This window comes from Desmodus rotundus, chromosome 11 (assembly GCF_022682495.2).
Source record: "Desmodus rotundus isolate HL8 chromosome 11, HLdesRot8A.1, whole genome shotgun sequence".
Classification (NCBI taxonomy): Eukaryota; Metazoa; Chordata; class Mammalia; order Chiroptera; family Phyllostomidae; genus Desmodus; species Desmodus rotundus.
The window spans coordinates 45,370,208-45,390,989 of NC_071397.1; the positions used below are offsets into that span (position 1 = coordinate 45,370,208).

Genomic DNA, 20,782 nt, shown 5'->3' on the forward strand with positions numbered 1-20,782 from the left:
GCGCCGGCGCCGGCCAGGGTGGCTGAAGCTAGCGCCGGGGTTGGAGCTCAGCCTCCCCGATTGGCCGCGGGCCCGCCCCGGCCGGACCGCCCGGTGTGCGTCACCCTCCCGCGGCCGCGTTTTGTGAAGTTACCCTGACGTGGCAGTCGCAGCGCGGCGGACCCCAACCACCCAGCAGCTGCCGCCACCAGCCCCACGAAACCCTCTCGGGCGAGTGCACGGGCGGGCGGCGCCCCAGTCTTCCTGTTGCCCTGGCTCCCCGGAGGCCTGTCTTCCGCCGGGCCCATGCCCCGACTCCCGGCGCTGGCGGATTCTAGCGAGAAACCGCGCGGCCAGACGCGGCGTCGGCCGCGCCGGCTGTGGCGGGGGGTCCCGGACCCCGACGTCCAGGGCTCAGATGGGGGCCCTGGGCTCCCGCTGCCAAGTGTCCGCAGCCCGGTCCCCGCGCGCTGCCCTGAAACTGCGTTGTTTTTAGACCCAGTGTAGTTGGTTGGGGGTGGAAACAGTTAAGTAGGAAATTCCAGAGAGAAGGGAATTGGGAAGGATTATTATAACAGTTTATTTTCAGATAATGTGCTTAGGTGCCAGGCACTTTTAAGTGTTGTTGGGGATTAAAAAGAAATTATATCGAATTTGTGGGGATGCATACAAATATGAAAGGCTTAACCTTAAAGGACACATTTCATAGCTCATTGTGGAGAAAATGGGATGGAGAAAAAGAGGACTGGGTTCCGACGGCTTAAAACAGGAGCAAAGATTTAGAATAAGAGGGAGGGAGGGATTGGGATGGTGGGGAGGATGAAGCGGCAAGGAAAGAATTCTGTGTGGGGTGAAGCCTGTGGAGGAAAAAGGAGGCCACGTACTGAACCTGCCAAGCTCAGGGGAGGCCTGCATGGCGACCTTAACGAACTCAGACTTAAAGTAACCACGTAGGATGGTCTGAACATAGAATTTCCTAACCAAAAGTGAGTCATGGAGAGTAGTCCTGTCCCAGGGCGGCATTTTTCCCCAACTAAGGTCAATCTTCAGCTTGAGACTGTCTGTCGTCGTTTTACAACTAAGATAACGTACTTTGGAGTATCAAAGTCATTTCCTCCCCTTGACCCCACCTCCTGAAAGCATAACCACCAGAGACCGTAAGTCCCCTCACCGTTATTGTTCCCATGTTGTTGACTGTTAACTATCCTATACCCACAAATGTAAGGTGTATCTGTTGGATTTACTTTTTATCAAGTCCCAGAGATTTCCCCGTTTTGCTTTCTCCCACCTTCACGTACCCTATTTTGCCATGTATAATGCACACTGTTTTGACCAAATTTTTTAGAGAAATATAAGAATGCACATTATACATGGGTAGTACTAATTCCATATCTATATAAATGTTTTTAATTCTTTTATTTATGCTTATGCATTAAAAGTGAAACTAAAAGGCAATAATGATATCCGTATGCAAAATAACACCCTGGAATACATAATCGGTTTTGTTTCTAAATATAATTAAATAATTGAATTTTTTAAAAAGTACTATTTTTTTCCTGAAAGTTTGGGCCAAAAACATGGGTGTGCATAACGCACGGGAGCACATTATACACGGCAAAATACAGGTAACCCCCTTCTGCTTCCTCCTCTGATTGTGACATAAAATAAGCTGCATAACCACCATTCTCTGGAGCAGTTTCTCAATCCCTTGAGGTTTTGCTTCTTCCCGGCAATTGTCAGTTTGGCTCAAATAAACTCATTAAAAATTCTTACAGGTTGGGATGTTTATTACCTTGCCAAGAGGGTTAATCAGGTTGGGCAAGTTTTATTCTGTCATACAAAGATAGAAAACTTTGTTTTTGAAGGGTAGCAGAGCATGCCACCTCAAAATATGCATGTTTGGCATAAGGATTGTTTTGAGCGGATTATTTTCAGAAACAGGCACAGGAGAATCTCAGAAAACGGAAGTTACACTTTTGTAAGGGAAAGTTTACATTTGTAAAGGAAATCTCTACTTGTCAGGGTTCCTTCAGTGTACCTGGAAGAGAAAGTTGACTAAATCAGAAGAGAATCTTATTTTACTGGAGAAGGCACTGAAAAATCTGCATAACAAACTTTACCCTTCCTTACCCGCTTTTCCTATAATAATCTCCCATAACTGGCCTGCCCCCATCCCCATCTTTTGCTTGCTTGTTTGTTTTTTGTTATTTTTTGTCTTTAGCCAAAGATGGTACTGTATTTAAGGTGGTAGTTTGGGCCATCTCAGGGAGTTACTCAGTTTCCTTCCCTGGGTATCTTTCATGTGTATATGTGGTATACATGTTAATAAGCTTCTGTTTGTTTTTTCTCTCCAGCTGAGAACTGAAATGGGCAGATGTACTTTTTTTTCTCCCCTACATTTTCTATTGTTAAAATTAAAAATCTAAATCTAAGGTAAATTGACTTTTTGATCCAAATTGTACCAGCATCCCTTTGTAACAAGTGAAATTGGAAATGGGGTGAGCAGTGGAGGATGGCTAAAATCAAATTAGATGGTATCTTTTCAACCATTCCATGTTGTTTTCTGAAAAGCGAACTGATAATCTGGCCAAGATATGCAAGCAAAACCAAGTGTGCCACTTCATTCTGTTAGAAAAGAAGCGACAGGCCCAACATGGAGTCATGACTGGGTGCAGGTTTGGTCCCTGGTGGGGGCACAGGCAAGAGGAAACTGATCAATGTTTATCTCCCACAACGATGTTTCTCTCCTTCTCCCTCCCATCTCCTCTCTCTAAAGCATGTCCTCGGGTGAGGATAAAAAAAAAAAAAGTTTAAGGAGAGCTCTTTCGGCTACCATGGAGCTCGTGGAGGCCCACTGGGAGGGAACAGGACTTCAAAAATGACATGTGTGGAAGGCCGTGGTCCAAGGGCCTTTTTTGCTGGCTATAAGCGGGGTCTCCAGAACCAGAGGGAGCACACAGCTCTTCTTACAATGGAATGTGTTTATGCTCAAGGTGAAACAATTCTACGTAGAAAGAGATGTGTTTATGTGTGCAAAGCGAAGAACAACACAGTGACTCCTGGTGGCAAACCAAGCAAAACCAGAGTTACCTGAGGAAAGGTAACTCATGCTCATGGAAACAGTGTGGCATGGTTCCTGTAAAATTCCAAAGCAACTTTCCTGCTAATGCTGTGTCCGTGTTATAAAGATTTAAACTCAAGAAATAAAAGTGGGGGGGAAAGCTTATGGAGGACCATGCTGGGTGGAATATGTGCAAGACAAGTTTTTTCATGGCCTCCTGGCTCCATTTATTCCCCCTGACATAAATGACTCCACCTTGGCATTCTCTGTTCACACTGGATTACCTGTGTTGCAAGTAGCAGTACTATTATCACTTAGACTGACAGCATGAATTTACTAATTTTACATCAGTGTCATGCTAGTGTACAGTTTAAAATGAAAAACAGCTTGGAAAGCCATAGGTGGACTTTATTGTAAACATTTTATTAATTCCTTTGAATATTTATAATAGGTTTTTTTTTTCATTAAAAAAAAAACAAAACACCACCACCACCAGCCATAGTTTTTTCTATTGTTTTCCCCTGCCAGGATTTCCCCTTTGGAGGGTTAAGAAAAACGGGACTAATTTTTTTCCATGGGGATGCAGTTTGTATTAATGTTAGGAGATGCTGGTCATTATCAACGACACAAGTTTGAACTCTGGTTACCTTAACAAAAATGTCAGACAGGAAGGAGTTCTTTGGTGTGTCCCACCCAACTGCACCGCTGATCTAACAGCTGTGCTTTTACCTACCACCTGGTGGCTGGCTGAGGGATCCTGTAGGGAAACTGACTCTTCAATTTTTCCTGCTCAGTTTTGATGTTCAGGATACGTCTTACCTGCTCATTCTACTTTAACATTTTTCTAAAACTGTATTCCACAAGAAAATACTATTGAGATATCAAGTGAATATATTTGAAACCCAGCAGAGTGCTTACAATACTAGTTTAGTAGGTGTCTTCCACCAAGTGACTTGTACCTCATTTTAAAAGGTTTTTCCCATTAATAGCAAGAAAGCATTTTCTAAATGCAGTTATGAATAGTTGTTTGCAACAGTATTGCAATCATTTTTACTGTGGCTTTCTTAAAAATTGTGTCTTTTCTTGGAGGCCCAACTTGCTACCACAGTTTTGAATTATCTGACATCCCCCCAAAATTATAGCTCTTGCAATTAGGGATGAGAAACAAGAAACCTACATTGTATTGTGTTTTTACTTTATTTGTGTGGATTACATTTCTTTGTTTTTTTCATAATAAAGGTGTTTTAAAATTAGCAACACAATTTACAATACTCATATTTCTTACTCCTTAGTTCTGATAAACTGATGAGTTTGACAAGAGATATTTCCTTTTCTAAGTTTAGCTCTCAAGGAAACACCTGCAACTAAAATGAAACTGGGTTGTTCCTTGGCCAAAGAACAAGCTCTCCGTGACGTGGCAGCAGATGGCTGTGGCACAGCTGTACCTTCTGTTTCTGTCCTAATGCCTCTCCTAATCGCTCTCCGGGCACTGCCCTCCTACCACTCTGCTCATGCCGTTTTGGTGTTCCCATATGCTGTCATCCCAATTTCTCATTCTGTGGACCCTTTTTGTCCACTTGTTGATTAGTGAACCACGGTTGCCTACAAACTAGCCCAAATAGCTTAGAACTGTTCCCTACCTTCAAAGTAGTTTCAGTTTCTATTAATTGAAAAGGAAACTGCAGAATGACAAACAACTATTATGCGTTCAATACTTTGAAACAAATTTGTGTTTTATTTACCACTATAGCATCCACAAACTTCCAAAAAAAATAGTTATAGATATGTGAAATATTCTTCAGTCTACAGAGAATGCCCAGTGCACACATCAGTCACGGAACCTCTTAGAGTAATTCTTCAGCCACAGGTCATTTCGGCAAAATTATTAACATCTTTAGAGCAAACAGCCCCATGCTGCCTCCCCTTAAAACCTACTTTACGATTACAGGCAAACTTTGAGTAATAACCACCTCATCAACTTCTAAAAAGCAGTCTTAGACTTCCCCACAATGTATTCTTCTAGCACAAAATAACCAGAAGGTGAAGGTATGCCACACTCCATCTGCCTTCTAGCATCTTGTGAGAAAATGGCTGAGCCAGTGTGACTTCCCCGGAAGTTGAAGTTGAGTTCAGGTGCAGATTTTCTTAAGTGGGAATATATACTTTGCATGCCAGAATAGAGAGCAAACTTTTCCCAAATATATCATTCCTCAGAAAAAAAAAAGAATTACATGTTTGTCTTTATTTTGTGCTGTTTAAACAAAATACTTCCCAGGAAGACAATGTCTGGAAAGGACCCCAAGCAATGGCAGTTTTCTGCCTTTTAACAGTCACGTAACAAAGTCTGGAAGGAAGGTGAAGACATTTATTAGTTATTCCTGGGGGAATGACTTTGGAGAACAAGCACTGGAGATTAGTTGGCTTTTTAAAAAGTCACTTTTTAAAAGAGGAATACAAGAAGTACTTCTTTGTGGAGATTATGAATATGCAGGGGTGGGCGATCTGTTCTAATGTTTAGCCAATGGTTCTTGAGACTCAGTAAAATCTCCACCAACAGTATCTACTCAATTTAAAACATGTTCTATCTCAACTAGAAAGGAACTGTTAGATGATTCAAAACATTGTTCTAGTGATGATAAAGAACCTGCTATAGAAGATGCCTGTGATGAATTCGAATGATTTGAGGCAAAAGCAAATTTTTAAATACATACCATTTTTTGTAATTTGTGATACTAAATGTAAGTAAGTATTGAAATATCTAAATAAATAGTTGAAATACTTTTTAATTACTTAACTTATATCCATAAAGTTGTAGATTAAATAATGCAGATTTTTAAAGCCACACAATCAGGTTGGAAAGCAACACTAATACTTGCGGGTGAGAGTGTTTGTGTTCACAGAGGAGTGGAGGAAGAATGAGAGCTCCCCCAGGTGACTCCAGTCCTCGTCCTCCACCGTCTGGCCTTCACCATCCCTTTGAACAACAGTCCAAACCTGTCTTCCAAGTTATAAGAATTGCCTAAGGTGCTTATTTAAATACAGATCCCCAAACCTCTGTCCAGAGATTCTGATTCAAGAAGAATGGGGTAAAGGAATTTGCATTTTTAAGCACTTTAGATAATTTTTCTTTTCAATCCTCACCTGAGAATATTTTGTTTCATTGCTTTTAGAAAGGAAGAGGCAGGGTTGGAGAGAGAGAGAGACAGAGAGAGAAACACATCATCGTGAAAAAGAAACACTGATTGATTGCCTCCCATACACGCCCAGACCAGGGATCAAACCTGCAGCCCTTCAGTAGACTCCAGGGGACAACGCTCCAACCGAGCCAACTAGCCAGGGCATTAAATGATTCTTAAGATGAGGTAACTCTGTGAAACCCTGGCCTAGGGCATTAAATGAAACATTATGACATGAATTGGAGGTACCATTTTTTGCACATTATAAACCTGAGTTCCTTCCTCTCCCACCGAGATAGAAAGACATACGGGACTGGTGTTTCCCTGTCAGGCCCTTTAATGGCAGCTTTGCATGGAGGGGAAGCGAATAGCCTGACTACCAAGACCACTTTATACAGGTCTGAGAGCCCACAGCGTCCTGAGAGTCCTGGTTGTTGACTATCTGGTTGAGGAAGGCAGACCCCTACAGAGGTGAGCTCTCCCCAAGGTGGAGGCAGAGAGAATTAGGCAGCCACCAAGGGACTTGGGCAATAATGAAAGGTGAACACAAACAGAAACAACTTGCGGGAATGGGATTCTCCCGTGATGGTGAGGGTTAACATGGAAGAAGCCATTCAAGGAAGAGCCTTAGTTTTTTGACCTTTGGTTTTGGAAGCTAGAAAAATCCCCTTTTCCTCAGCAGCTTATTAGTACAGATTGAAGAAGCAGAGTGGTCAGGCTTGAGGCAGCTGGGCACTAATTAATGCCACCTTCTACTTCAGTCCTCCACCCTGAGTCCAGACGAGGTGGAAAGGGAGGCTAGATCAGCTCCCTTTCATGGGGAAGGGGCTTGTCCGGCTGGTTCCTGGGATGTCAGAATAGCACACAAGAGCAAACTTAGGGATTCTTGATATTGGATCAGACCAATGTCATCCGAATTAACCAAGGACCCCATAGAAGTTAGGTATGGTCTCATGAGTTCTTAAACTCAAGGTAATTCTTTATTATAGCCAAGAATAGACTATAGTAATAGATGATCCTCTCAGGACTGCAGCCCCCTGGACCCGCCCATCCCCTCCACTTTTAATACAACCTAGCACACAAAAACACCCAAGGAATGGCAATGAAAAGTAAAACTGCTCTGGTAAACCCAGCAGAAAACCCTCACCCAATGAAAGAAAAATTTAAGAACTTAATCGGAATTTCCCCTACATTTCTTTTTTTAAATATATTTATTGATTATGCTATTACAGTTGTCCCATTTCCCGTCCCCTACATTTCTTAAGATCTCAAAATTAACAGAGAGAGAAGGGAAATATTTTAGTCCAGAAAGAGAATCCTTAGGTATCTCTGATCTGGCCAGTGGGTTCATTCTAGCAGTGCTTTACACATTGCAGGTCGTGACCATTTAGTGAATTGTGAGATCTTTTTTAAAAAAGAAATGAAAGACACAAATACTAGAATGCATTGTGTGTAGAAAGGATAATACTACTTCAAGAGACTTTTTAAAATGTTTGCAATTATGAGGGTATGATAATTTGCAATGTGAATTGTATGTATTGCGGTTCACAACAACAAAAAGTATAAAATGCATTTCATAAAGGGTTAACTCCTACAGTTTGCCCCAGGGCAATTATCACACCACTCAAACATTGCTTTGACTGTAAGTTCACATGGCCATTCTGTTTTTTAAGATAATTTATTTTTCGCCTTAGCTGGTGTGGCTCTGGATTGAGTGCAGGTCTGTGAACCAAAAGGTCCCTGGTTAGGGATGTGTGAGAGGCAACCAATTGCTGTTTCCCTGAAACATCGATGTTTCTCTCCCCCTCTTGCTCCCTCCCTACCCCTCTCTCTAAAAGTAAGTAAAATCTTTAAAAAAAAGATAATTTATTTTTCAAGATTAAATCCTAAGGACCAGGCTCCATCTCAGCTTCATTGCTAAATCATTTGCTGAAATTAAAAATGTAACATTCTACAAAGAAAGACCACTGATGGGTATTTACTGGATTTATTATATTAAAGGTTTTATTTTGTATTTTGTTTCTATTTATTTACTTATTTTAAATAATTTTATATATAATTTAAGTTTACTTATTTTTATGGAATAGAATTGTTCCTTGGAATAACATGACACAATTTGAAGTACCTTTAAAATTATGATAGGGACCATTAAATCCTATGTTTTCACTTTATTATAGCTATTACTAAAACAAAACACAACCATAGCCCTGGCTGGGTGGCTTAGTTGGTTGGAGCATTGTCCCATGCGCAAAAGGTTGCTATTTAGATTCCATGTCGGGACGCATGCTTAGATTGAGGGTTCAATGCCTGGTAGGGGTGCATACAGGAAGCAACCAATTGATGTTTTTCTCTCTGGCTCTAAAATCATCAAACATCCTTGGGTGAGGATTAAAAAAAAATGCAAAGATACCGGTGGTACAACTGAGATAAGATCACTGCCAGAACTTCACTTGAATTTATGACAAAAGTTGATATTCCTGAGGCCCTGCTAGGCCAAGTTTGGCCCATTTGAAAATATCATCCAACCTTTCAAAATTCTAAATGGCCTTAAAGTAGCTCTACATTAGAAAACCAAGTGGCTGTAAAAGGTAATGAAATCTGATCTTTCTCTTCTCACATTCTGTGACTCCTCATGTCAACGTTCTCAGAGAACATAACATCTACCTTAAGCAGCACTCAGTTCCCTGGGACAAACAGACTGAAAAGAGGAGTAACAAGTAGTATAAACTTTTTATTAAATCTAATTCTGGAAGTGATATGTGTTAACAAAGTATGAACGTTAAACTAACTGACATTTAAAACTCACACTTCCTAGCCAAGGCTATGACAAAGCCACAGCTTGCGAACTCGAGTCAGGGTACCGTAATATCTGCAAATAAAATTGGCACCATGTGCTATCTTTATATATATTTTTAAAACTCACTTCCAAGATAATTTACCTTTTTTCTTAATTATAAAGGAAGGCACACAATAAACATTTCCACTTTCTTAACCTACTTCTTCTAGTGAATTTAATCTTACTGCAAATTAATAATATTAAATATAGCTATTGATCTGCTACTGGTTGAACAATTCAGCTTCTCAGATGCTCGTTACAGCTCTCCATGGTCTTCGCTGGAGAGTGGCACAGTCCTGTAGAACTCTTGTGAAAACTGACACCTATGAGGGTCCATCTAAAATCAGACTAATTTATTTCCTGTTATTTTTAGATATTAAAATCCTTCCATCTCCAGTATCTGTCTTTTAGCTATTTTACTAAGCACAATGTCTTATAATAGGTTTTCTACCAATAACTGTTGAGCCCTGGCTGGTGTGGCTCAGTGGATCAAGTGCCAGCCTGTGAACCAAAGGGTCACTGGTTTGATTCCTAGTTTAGGGCACAAGGCGGGGTTTTGGGCCAGATCCCCAAGGGCAGGGAGGGGGAGGGCACATGAAAGACAACCACACATTGATGTTTCTCTCCTGCTCTTCTCCTTCCCTTCCCTTCTCTGAAAATAAATAAATAAAATCTTTTTTTTAAAAAAAGAACTGTCTCTTAAGAAAGAAAATTATTATTTCCCCCAGAAAATGACTGACAAAGGAGCCAAAATTCAAGGTTCCTCTAACTTACCACCCCGTGTGGGCGTGTTGGTCCATCTGTTAAGGGAAGGATGAACCAAGGCTGGAGAGGGAAGTAAGGACCGGGAAGACAGTGTCCTGCAAACTCTCTTAAGGAGTGTGACTGATATCTATAATGGGGAGCTAGGAAGGGTGTTGAACAAGTGATATGGTCAGAATTGTGGTGGTTTTGAAAGGTCATTCTGCATCTCGTACAGAGAATGGAATAGGTGGATGGATGAGGCAGAGAGACACTGTTAAGTGGCTATTGAGATCCAAATAAGAGGAGATGGTGGTGTAAACCAGAATGGTGGCAGAAGAGATGGAGAGAAGAGAAGCAGCGGAGGTCTGTAAGGCTGAACTGAAAGAAGTGGGTGACTGATTGGAGGAGGTGAGCAGGAGGGAAGTCAAGCATGAAAACCAAGTTTCTAGCAGGGATGCAAGGAAGAACAGTCACGCCATCACAGGAGAAGATGCATCAAAAAGAAGCCAGATCAACTTTTGGACATGTAAGATTTGAGGCTTCTCTTGTAGAAGAGTCCCCTGAAGTACACTAGTGGCAATTTTAAATATAGGTCTGAAGGATCGAAATGTATCTTTTTCATTTTAATCCAGATCAGGATTTTATTTTCTATAAATTATTGTTACATATATTAAAAACTCGAAGTAAGGCTGAATACAGTTTAGAGCAATAGCTTATTCTCTCGTTTCCTCAGGGTTTGATATACTAATGCTTCTTAGAAGACCAAATGGCTGTAAAATGTACTTAAATTTTCTTCTGATATTTAAACACTGTTAATATTATTTTTGGCACTAGAGTCATTGACTGGATTAAGAAGAAAAAACACAGCATTTATTGACCACCTTCTCTGAGTGAAGCACATTTAGAAGACTGCTCCTATTGATTCTTGTGGATGGAAAGGTAGTATCTCAGTATCTCAGCCTTCCTAAACGTATGCAACAGTAAATCCTAAACTTCAAGTCCCCCCTTTTCATGTCTGAGAAAGGAGGGCATTTAAGGGGACATTCGAGGAGGCTGCTTAGAGCAGTAATTAAGAGAGTGACTTAAGTCAGACTCCAGACCTTGTGTCTTACTTGTAATATGATCTTGATCAAATTATTTAATCTCTTTGAACTCAGTTGCCTCATCTGTAAAATAGGAGTGATAATAGTACCTACCTCTTGGGTTTATGAGAACAAGTCATGTAAACGCACATAAAAACAGCATGTGGCACCCTGCGTTATTCAATATCTATTATTATTAAGTAAATCTGTTAAAGACCATGTTTTCTTCCACCTAAATCAAACACCACCATGGATTAAAAATCTTGGAAATAATTATTTCAGATCAGGCTTTCCATCAGAAACAGGATTCCATATATAAGGTATAACACCTAATATATAGCCCTCTTTAAGAACTCTTAGGGGATCTGTAAAAGTCATCAGGGTGGAATCTTACTAAGTAAGGAAGGAGAGATAAGGTGCCCTGTTAGGAAGAGAATTGCCAGATGGCTAGGGATTAGGGCCAGGATAGCAGAATTAATATCTGAAGTTTGCTGAAATAACAGTTCTATAGTCCAAATAGGCATGTCACCATCAAAAATATGGAGACAAGAGGATTTAAAAAAATAAAAATAAAAGTGCAAATACAACTTAAATAGAGTGATTTATCCTCATTTCCACAAAATGAAAGCTGGTTAATCAGGACAACCATGTTTTACTAAAGGAACCAAACAAGGCCAATAAAGCAGTAATATGTGCATGTGGTAAACAAGCTCACAAACTTGGAAGACTGTATTTCCTTTCCACCAAAGAAGCCATTCTGCTCCCTGAAAGATTAGTTAGGAATATGCTTAAAATAAAAACAAGAGCTTACCAAATCATGAGCTTATGACACAAGCTTTTAAATTGGCAGTCAACATTTGTGAAACCAATGGTTTAACACCAGTTATAAATGACGTGCTGCTTAAAGCAAAGCTTAACACTACACCTGATTACACATTATACCCAGCCCACATATGGTGAATGCATACCGCACCTTAATAACCAAGACAGTTAACTGCTCTTCTGGAGTATGTTTCAAACAGTAAGCACATAACCCATACATAACGATAGTGTTGTGTTTTCAGTCATTCTATATTTAAGGATCCAAAATGTATCATGTTCACAAAATGACAGTGTTCTTGAATGTCAACAGTTTTTGATTTATAGTCCTTCAAAAGCACTCTACTCTGGTCATACATGCTAATTTACATAACTGAAAATAACCAAAAATGATAGATAATTCACAGATTTGCACCTCTACATAGAAGTTCTAATTGCCCAAGAAACCTTTAGGTCATGTTCTCAACCTTTGAAAACAAGTGAAAATGTTCCAGAGTAGGCACTATAGCCATGTATTTGGGTTTGTATTTACAGCATTGGATCTGAGACCTAAATGTGGCCATACATGTCACAGTGAGCTAAATCCCTTATCAAAGATAAAATGCAGGAGGAATTGAGAGATTTTGTAATTTCAGTGGCACGGGCTTCAAAAACTGAACACTTAGACATAACTCCTACATCTCTCTTTAAGTAAGAGGTCATTGCCATGTGTACAGGTTTGAGGCAGTAATCTGTATATCAGTGTGTGATTAAACAAAGAGTGCACTTAGTACCATGGACTTGAGTCCTTATGCCATAGCATTAACTTTGCCTTTCCCCCAAAGAATCATTTGCTCTTGAAGTAACAGGCTCTTAAGGCACATTTTAACAAAAACCCATCATATACCCAACTCAAAAGTGGAAGCTCCAACTGGTTACAATAATATGTGTATATACCTAAACAATGTGTGATTTATCAGACAGGCGAGTGTCTCTATGTTGAGGATAAAGTCACATTAGAAAAGCAATTCTTTGTTTGCTCAAAAAGAAACATGGTGGAAAAACTATTAGAGAATTAGATTTGTAATAACCCCCCTGTACCAGGCCTGTTGGCAATTAGGGAAAAGACTTCCCTGAGATGCCAGCTTACTCATCCGAGTTTCTGAGCAGAAATTATGAGGAAGGTAGGCAGGGCTCCTTCAGGATTTTTAGAAATTTTCTTCCAAAATGCACAATGCTTTGGGAGGGCTCAACCTTAAACCCCAATCAGCTACCATTTTAAACTGCAGTTACCAGCCTCAAAGGAATATGACTTGAGAGAAAGGAGAAAGGGTAGAAAGAAGTCACAGACAGAAGTGGGATAATTTTAAGGACAAGTTGCTTTAGGAACCTGACACATTTTTGCTAGGAGCAGTTTTGTTATCCCTATGAGGCTCTGCTAAAAGAAAAAAATAAATTATTTTCTAACACCTACAAGCACGCCTTAGGCACTGACCCTTGGGATGGACCTAGAATTATCTACTTGGAATGGTTTGGGATGGTGGTAGATTTAGGAGTCTCTTAACTTGCTATTAGTCTAAAGTAAATAAAAGTGACAGAATTTCAGAGAAACAAATACATAGCTAACTATTATGCCTCCTCTGGCCATCTCCTTCCCCCTGAGCTTTAGCAGTTTTCAGAATGGCTTTTCAGCTGTACAGAGCATGCTGCTGGCAGGCTGAGCTCTAGTTCAATCATAGTGTGGGAACAGGAAGAGTCTACGAGGCACACTGTCACAGATGAGAAGGACACGCAGATGTGACAAATGTGCCCAAAAGGATTCAGCTCTATGGTAGAGATCTGAGACATTCTCTGTGATCATGGAGCAATACAAAATAGCTGGTCCAAAATAAATATCTGCACCTGCATTTTTACCTCTGCAGTTGCCAATCACCCACATTTGGGAAACCACCTGCCCTCTGATGTTACTTCAGCCTGGGTGGCAGGTACAAAAGATAATCCAGAAACCCTACAATTCAATGACATTCTCACTTGGCTCAAGTCATTGGCACCATTTGGAAATCTGGTCCCAAAGGTCCTGAAGAATAGTCATACAGCAAAAAGAAACAACTGCTCTGTATAAAACGATTCTAGAGATGTGTGTTGAGGTAAAGAACTCTGCAAAAACTGTTGGGTAGGGAAGCGCTGCCACAGGTATAGAAACGTTTAGATAAGTTTGGTGCTAATATTGTTCAACAAAACTCCCGTTGGTACTAGTTATAAACAAGGGGCAGCTCTTATTTCTTTGGGAGCTCGTTGCCTCCAATCTGTTCCATCTCCACTGAAAAATTATTTTCTCAACAATTGGTAGCAAAGATTCCAAAATTTATAAAAAGTCATTGCTAATGTATCACTTTTTAATGTCTGATTACCATATAGCTGGAAACTACAGTACACATGTCCTTGACACCAAGTACAGAAAAAATCTTAGAAAAGTTGCTTTATCAAAGTTTAGTTCATTGAGAAAAAAACATGTAAAAGTGCAAAATATATACAGTTTCTGGCAGTTCTCACACAGGGTTTTTCTGACTACAGACAATAAAAGTTTACATTTGTGCAATGAAATTACAGTGGGTTTCACTTCATTGTTAATGTACAAGTTTTTGCTTCAAAGTGCTTGCTTTGTTTAAAAAAGAAAAGACCAAGAGGGTGCTAGGAATTTTTCTTTTTACAACGAATTTGTGTTATTCGTCCCAATCTCCTTCTTCCTCTTCCTTTAGTGCAACACAGTGCAGCAGCCTCATTGAAAGGTCTGATCTCAAAAGATGCTCCTGAAACCTCACCTACAGCAGCACCCTAGGCGTTCCATTGGGTGTGGCTCCTTTTTTCTTCTGCAGCCGGTTCTGAATCTTTCGCGATTTCACCACTTTCATTCTCACCTCAAAAACTTCATGGATGGCCTTCCGGAAGCAATGAAAATTATAGTCAATAAGCCCTGAAGAAGAAAATAAAATCATTAAGAAATGCCACAGAAACAATCTCCACCTTCTCATGTCAGCCATGGAGAGAATAAACCAGTAGGGGGCAGTAGAGGAGTGGCCTTAATTTAATGTCCAGACTACCCTAGGCAGTCTGCATCTAGCCTTCAGGAATTACAGGCAAAGTCCTGTGAATGTATGTATATTTTTCCCTAAGCAAAGTTTCCAGAGTATATGCCACATTTTCAAAGGTATCTATGACCGAAAAAATTTGAACCAAGTGAACTGCACATTTTTTGATCTTTCAGAATTAAAGTTTTTTTTTACAATAAAGATATATTCAATTAAATATTTATTATTTCCTTTCCCCAAAAGGCATTATTACATTGACTAAGTGGAGGTAGACCCTGAGTTGAAGTGTGGCTGAGAAATCAAAGCCACAGTATCAATCAAGTAATCAATCAATATTTACTGGATATACATTATATTTAAACCACTGTCATAAACCCTGGGGAAAGCAAAGTCTCTGATTTTAGAGTGGTAACAGTCACTTCAGGTCAACTCAAGCTCAGGAATTCAACAATGATACTCTCAGTTCTTCAATATCACATAAATTTTAAATGGAGGAACAGTAGGGGAGAATCTTCTTGTGTTTTCAGAAATTAATTAGTAGTACAAAAATAGAATAACAGATAATGAAAGTCTCAAGTATGTTTTTCCATCATTACCACTAATTTGTTATTGAGACCAACCTTACGCTTATACCAATTAGGATAAGGCAGTTGATTCTATTTACTGTCTTTAAACTTATTAAAACAACTAGTCCAACCATTATTTTCATCCACTTAGGTGATGCTTCCAGAGACCCAAACAAAGAATTCAGATTCCAGCCACGGAGTAAAACTCTTCAAACTAGTCTTAAAATTAACTACAATGCACTGGAGGAAACACCAACTCAGCTTCCAGGAGCAGGAAACCCTCTGAGCAGCGCCCTCTGCTGCTTCTGCAGTGATAGTGACCAACAAGGGGAAAAAAAGAAAAAAGAAAAAGACCAATGAGGCGATTAAGGCAGAACGTGATAAACAAGGAGCAAAGAAGTGATTTTATTCTGTGGGAATTTGAAAGTGAGATGTGAGAACCTAACAATTCTCTGCCTATCATACATGCAGCCAAATGTCTTAGGAAGAAAACTGAGCTTTAATGGCTCAATGAGAAGGGCGCCATCAAATACTCAGCCTGGGAAATTTCAGAGACATTCTATTGATAGCTTTTTAAAAAATATTTTATTTATTTATTTATTTTTAGAGAGGGGGAAGGGAGGGAGAATGAGAGGGAGAGAAACATCGATCCACTGACTCTTGCACACCCCCAACCAGGGACCTGGCCTGTAACCCAGTTACATGCCCTGACCAGAAATGGACAACACTTAATCCACGGAAACACACCAGTCAGGGCCTAGTTTTCAATAGTTTTTGGCCAATCTTAACTCATCCACATTTTTAAATGGACAAATTTAAAAGGAAAAAAAACAGTCATCTTGTTGTATTTGGAGTTTTAAAAATAAAAAGGTAAAAATTCGCAACTGAGGTGTTTAAAGGAAGTAAGCATTCATGGAAAGAGTTTGTTATTTATTTCAACCCTTTCATTAAGGCAGTTGAAAATACAAGAAAAGAGACATGAACATAATAAGGACTATCTTCACCACCATACAGTTATATAATGGTCCAACTCCTACTCTGGTTCAGTGGTTCTCAACTCTAGCTGCACATTAAAAACATCCAGGGAACTTCAAAAAAAATTTAACAAACCCCAGGGTCCCCTTCCAGGACCTGTACTCTAATTATATGGCAGAGGACCCAGATATCTGTATTTTTTAATCACCTCCCATCCAAGGTGCCTATAACATGCAACCAAGGCTGAGAACACTGCATCCGCTTTCAATTCTACCCCTTCTGCTACAGCAGTCACAGAGACCGTTAATGAAAACTCAGATGGAGACCAACACGAAGAAAAGCCAATCAGCAAGTGTTGATTATCAGCACCAACAGGACTCAGCAACACAAGATTCAAGCAACTTCGTGCATTTATAAGCCTAAATTCTTTTCAAAGACAACTACCTAATAGATAGGGTGACCAACTCATCTGGTTTGTCTGGGACCATTCCCAGTTTCAGCCCTGGAGGTCTACAGTCCCATGAACTCTGTCCCAGACAAATGGAGATGGTTAGTCAACCTAAAACACACAAGTTTAACACAATTGGGATTAACCTTGGTCTGCCTATTTACTTATATTTCTCAGTTATGACATTAAAACTGACACCTAGGTTTCTAATTGGTTTTAAAAATTCTACGAAGTGTGCCTATCCTCCGAGATGATCCCACCTAGGTGGGATAACTTACCAAAATATCCACATGATAAATTACTGCTTAAACTTACTTCCAAAACCATAGAGCAAAGTTAAAATTAGGGGGCAAAAGTGTGGGAAGAAAAATAATTGGAATAGTTTGAGAGCCTATATTAACCACAAAGGGAAAGACAAGACAGGGACGTTCCAGTGGAAAAATTGGCAGACACTACCTTAGCTGAATCGACATCAGTATAAGACATGCAAACATCGTTAACTACTTGATATGATGCACTGGAAAGGAGACATCATTTCTTTCTTTTTTTTACCCTCACCCGAAGCCATTTCCCCATTGCTTTTTTAAAGATTTTATTTATTTATTTTTAGAGAGAGGGGAAAGGAGAGAGAAAGGGAGGGAGAGAAACATCAATGTATGGTTGCCTCTTGCACACCCCCTACCAGAGACCTGGCCTGCAACCCAGGCATATGCCCTGACTGGGAATCAAACCAGCGACCCTTTGGTTTGCAGGCCAGCACTCAATTCACTAAGCCACATCAGCCAGGGCATCCCCATTGCTTTTAGAGAGACAGAAAAATATCAACTGGTTGCCTCCTACTTGCACCCTGACCAGGGATCCAACCCACAACCCAGGTATGTGCCTCAACTGTGAATCGAACTCACAACCTTCCATTGTACAGGATGGTGTTCCAACAAACTGAGCCACATGGGCCAGGGCCACAGCATCATTTCTACGTGGTGTTCTTGCCAAAGTGCATAATCTCATTCCAAATGAGTGAACATATCAGACAAACTAAATTTGAGGGGCATTCTGCAAGATAATTGATCAGTACTCTTCAAAAGTGTCCAGGCAACGAAAGATGAAGAACTGCCACAGATGGGAGGGGACTAGGAGAAGTAACAACCAAATCAATTTGGGATCCTGTAACAGAAAACAGACTTTTTGGAAAAATTGGTTAAATTTACGTAAGGTCTGTAGTTTGGCTGAGAGCATTATTCAATGTTAATTCTCTAGTTTTCATAACTGTGCTATAATATGTAAGATGTTAACGTTTGGGGGAGGTGGTTGAGGAGTATATCTAGCCCTGGCTGCTGTGGTTCAGTGGACTGAGTGCTGGCCTGCAAACCAAAGGGTCACAGGTTTGGTTCCCAGTCAGGGCACGTGCCTGGGTTGCAGGCCAGGTCCCCAGTAGGAGGCTCATGAGATACAACCACACATTGCTGTTTCTCTCACTATCTTTCTCCCTTCCTTCCCCTCTCTAAATATAAATAAACAAAATCTTAAAAAATAACTATATGTAAACTACGTGCTGCTTTTGCAGGTTTTCTGTTAAATCTAAAATCAGTTCAAAATAAGCTCTCCAGGTTTTTTTTTTTAATCCTCACCCAAGGATATGCTTATTGATTCTAGAGAGAGGGGAAGACAGGGAGAGAGAGAGGGAGAGAAATATTGATGTGAGAAAGTTCTGTTGGTTGCCCCCTTGTATGCGCCCCTACTGGGGACTGAACCCACACCTAAGCATGTGCCCTGAGTGAGAATCGAACCCGCAACCTTTTGGTTTACAGAACAATGCTCCAACCAACTGAGCCATGCTGACCAGGGCAATGAGTGCTCCAGTTTAATAAATTACAGTTTAATATGATGTTGGGACCTGCCACCATCCTAGATGGTTTGGGGGCTGCAGCTATACTATTGGCATGACTTTTACTTTTCTTAGCTTCCAATATCAACATAAAATATTAATCAAGTATAATTTCTGGAAATATCTTGAACCAAGGAAATATACGTATAATGGTTTAAGACACAATATACACAACCAATTCCACACAGGGAGAAGCCCAGGAATCTCCAGCCCTGATTGCCATACACTGCCAGTGTGGCCTTATTTTGAGAGAAAGTCACTTCTGTTTCTGGGTCTGAGTAAAATCAACTGTAACTGAGAGACCGAAACAAAGTATGGTCCTATCTTCAAAATTCCATGAATTTACTATATAATCTGTTCTTACTTTCAGCAACACAAAAATAAGAAATAAAAGATTAATACCATTTAATTAAAAGTTTTGCAGGTCAAATACACAAAAGGCAATTTGGTTGGCAATAATAGGTAAATTATAGGGGAAAAAAATTACAACTTTACTAAGAAGCAAGGAAATGTAAATTTAAATGGTATACCAATTTTCAATTATCAATTTTTAATGCTAATACCCAATACTGAAAAGGATACAGCAAAATTGACACACTCATATTCTCTTAGTAGCATAAACCCATAAAATCTTTCTAAAGGACATTTTGGGAATAATGCATTAGAAGCCACCAAAACATGCCTACCCTTTGATCTAAGTAACCCCTTTTGTTAAAGCTTTTTTCTGAGGAAATAACCAAAGATGTACACAAATATTTAGTACAAATAAGATCATCATAGACTACTTATAACATCAAACTCTGAAAACAATATAAATTTCTAACAACAGAAAATACTAACACAACCATTAAAATGATGTGGTAAAAAAGATTTAGTAAACTGTAAATAATTTAAGTGAAGGTTATAAAGTAGTATTTATCATATAATCTCATACACAGGTAGTAGATATATATGAAAAAGGCTCAAAAGTTATACAGAAAATGTTAATAATGAGAAGCTCATCAACAATTATTTCTCTTTTGCTTTGTTATTTCTAAATTTTCTAAATGAACCTATTATATTTATAATAAAAAGAAACAATAAAAATGTAAATTAAGTTTTCGTGCTCAATGAATTTTTAACAACTTCATGATAGCCCTGGCTGGTGTGGCTCAGTGGACCAGATGCCTGCCTGCAAGCCGAAGGGTCACTGGTTCGATTCCCAGTCAGGGCACATTCCTGGGTTGCAGGCCAGGTCCTCTGCTGGGGGCAGGTGAAAGGCAACCACACATTGATGTTTCTCTCCTTCTCTTTCTTCCTCCCTTCCCCTCTCTCTAAAAGTAAATAAATAAAATCTTTAAAAAAAACAATTTCGTGATATAAATAAATGAAAACAACAGAATATAAAACTATATAGATACCCTGGCCCCACTTTTGTTGGAAAGAAGGAAAGAAGAGATGAAGGAAGAGAGGCAGGGAAGATGAGAGGGAGAAAGGGAAAGGGGAGAGGAGAAAGAAAGCAAACTTCAGAAATTTAACATGAAGTTTAGTTCCAGATGGTGAAATTGAGTGGTTTTATTTTGTTCTTTATATTTTCTTAAATTTTCAAAGTATTTTCATAATAAAAACATATTACTTTACATGGAAAAAACAGCTATTTCAGTAAATGTTACTACTGCCACTTTGTAGGGAATTTTTTTAACCCACAAATTGGTGGATCATACCCTCGTTACTAGCAAACACCCCTAGCCATGGCACTAAGGCGGTATTTCCAGTTTAGGTAGCAGGGGGAAAAGGAGTATCTTTATAAGATCAACTGCTTTGGGGTTTTTTGTTTGTTTGTTTGTTTTTTAAATATATTTATTGATTATGCTATTACAGTTGTCCCATTTCCTCCCCTTCACTCCATCCTGCACACCCCCTCCCTCCCACATTCCCCCCCTATAGCTCATGTCTGTGGGTCATACATATAAGTTCTTTGGCTTCTACATTTCCTATACTATTCTTACCCTCCCCCTGTTTATTTTCTACCTACCATTTATGCTACTTATCCTTTGACCCTTCCCCCCTCTCTCCCCCTCCCATTGATAACCCTCCATGTGATCTCCCTCTCTCTGGTTCTGTTCCTGTTCGAGTTGTTTGCTTAGTTTGCTTTTGTTTTGGT

At 39.7% G+C, this 20,782-nt stretch overlaps 1 protein-coding gene and 1 long non-coding RNA gene across 4 annotated transcripts in view; one reads left to right on the forward strand and one right to left on the reverse strand.

The window, feature by feature from the left end:
• Positions 1 to 10: 10 nt before the first annotated feature.
• LOC128779518 (uncharacterized) lies at positions 11 to 4,302 on the forward strand. The gene is made up of 2 exons (XR_008425526.1): positions 11 to 1,136; positions 2,334 to 4,302. It is a non-coding gene; the product is annotated as an uncharacterized lncRNA (long non-coding RNA).
• A 450-nt stretch (positions 4,303 to 4,752) lies between these two features.
• Positions 4,753 to 20,782, reverse strand: part of RRAGD (Ras related GTP binding D) — a 50,938-nt gene continuing 34,908 nt past the window's right edge. The window contains exon 7 of one of the 3 annotated variants that reach the window (XM_024551711.4): positions 4,753 to 14,650. In XM_024551711.4, coding sequence (XP_024407479.1) covers positions 14,499 to 14,650 — 152 coding nt within the window. In that variant the 3' untranslated portion in view covers positions 4,753 to 14,498. Of the gene's footprint in view, positions 14,651 to 19,463; positions 19,953 to 20,782 lie in introns of those variants that run through there. The other 2 variants (XM_053913787.2, XM_053913786.2) reach the window with 2 other exon arrangements.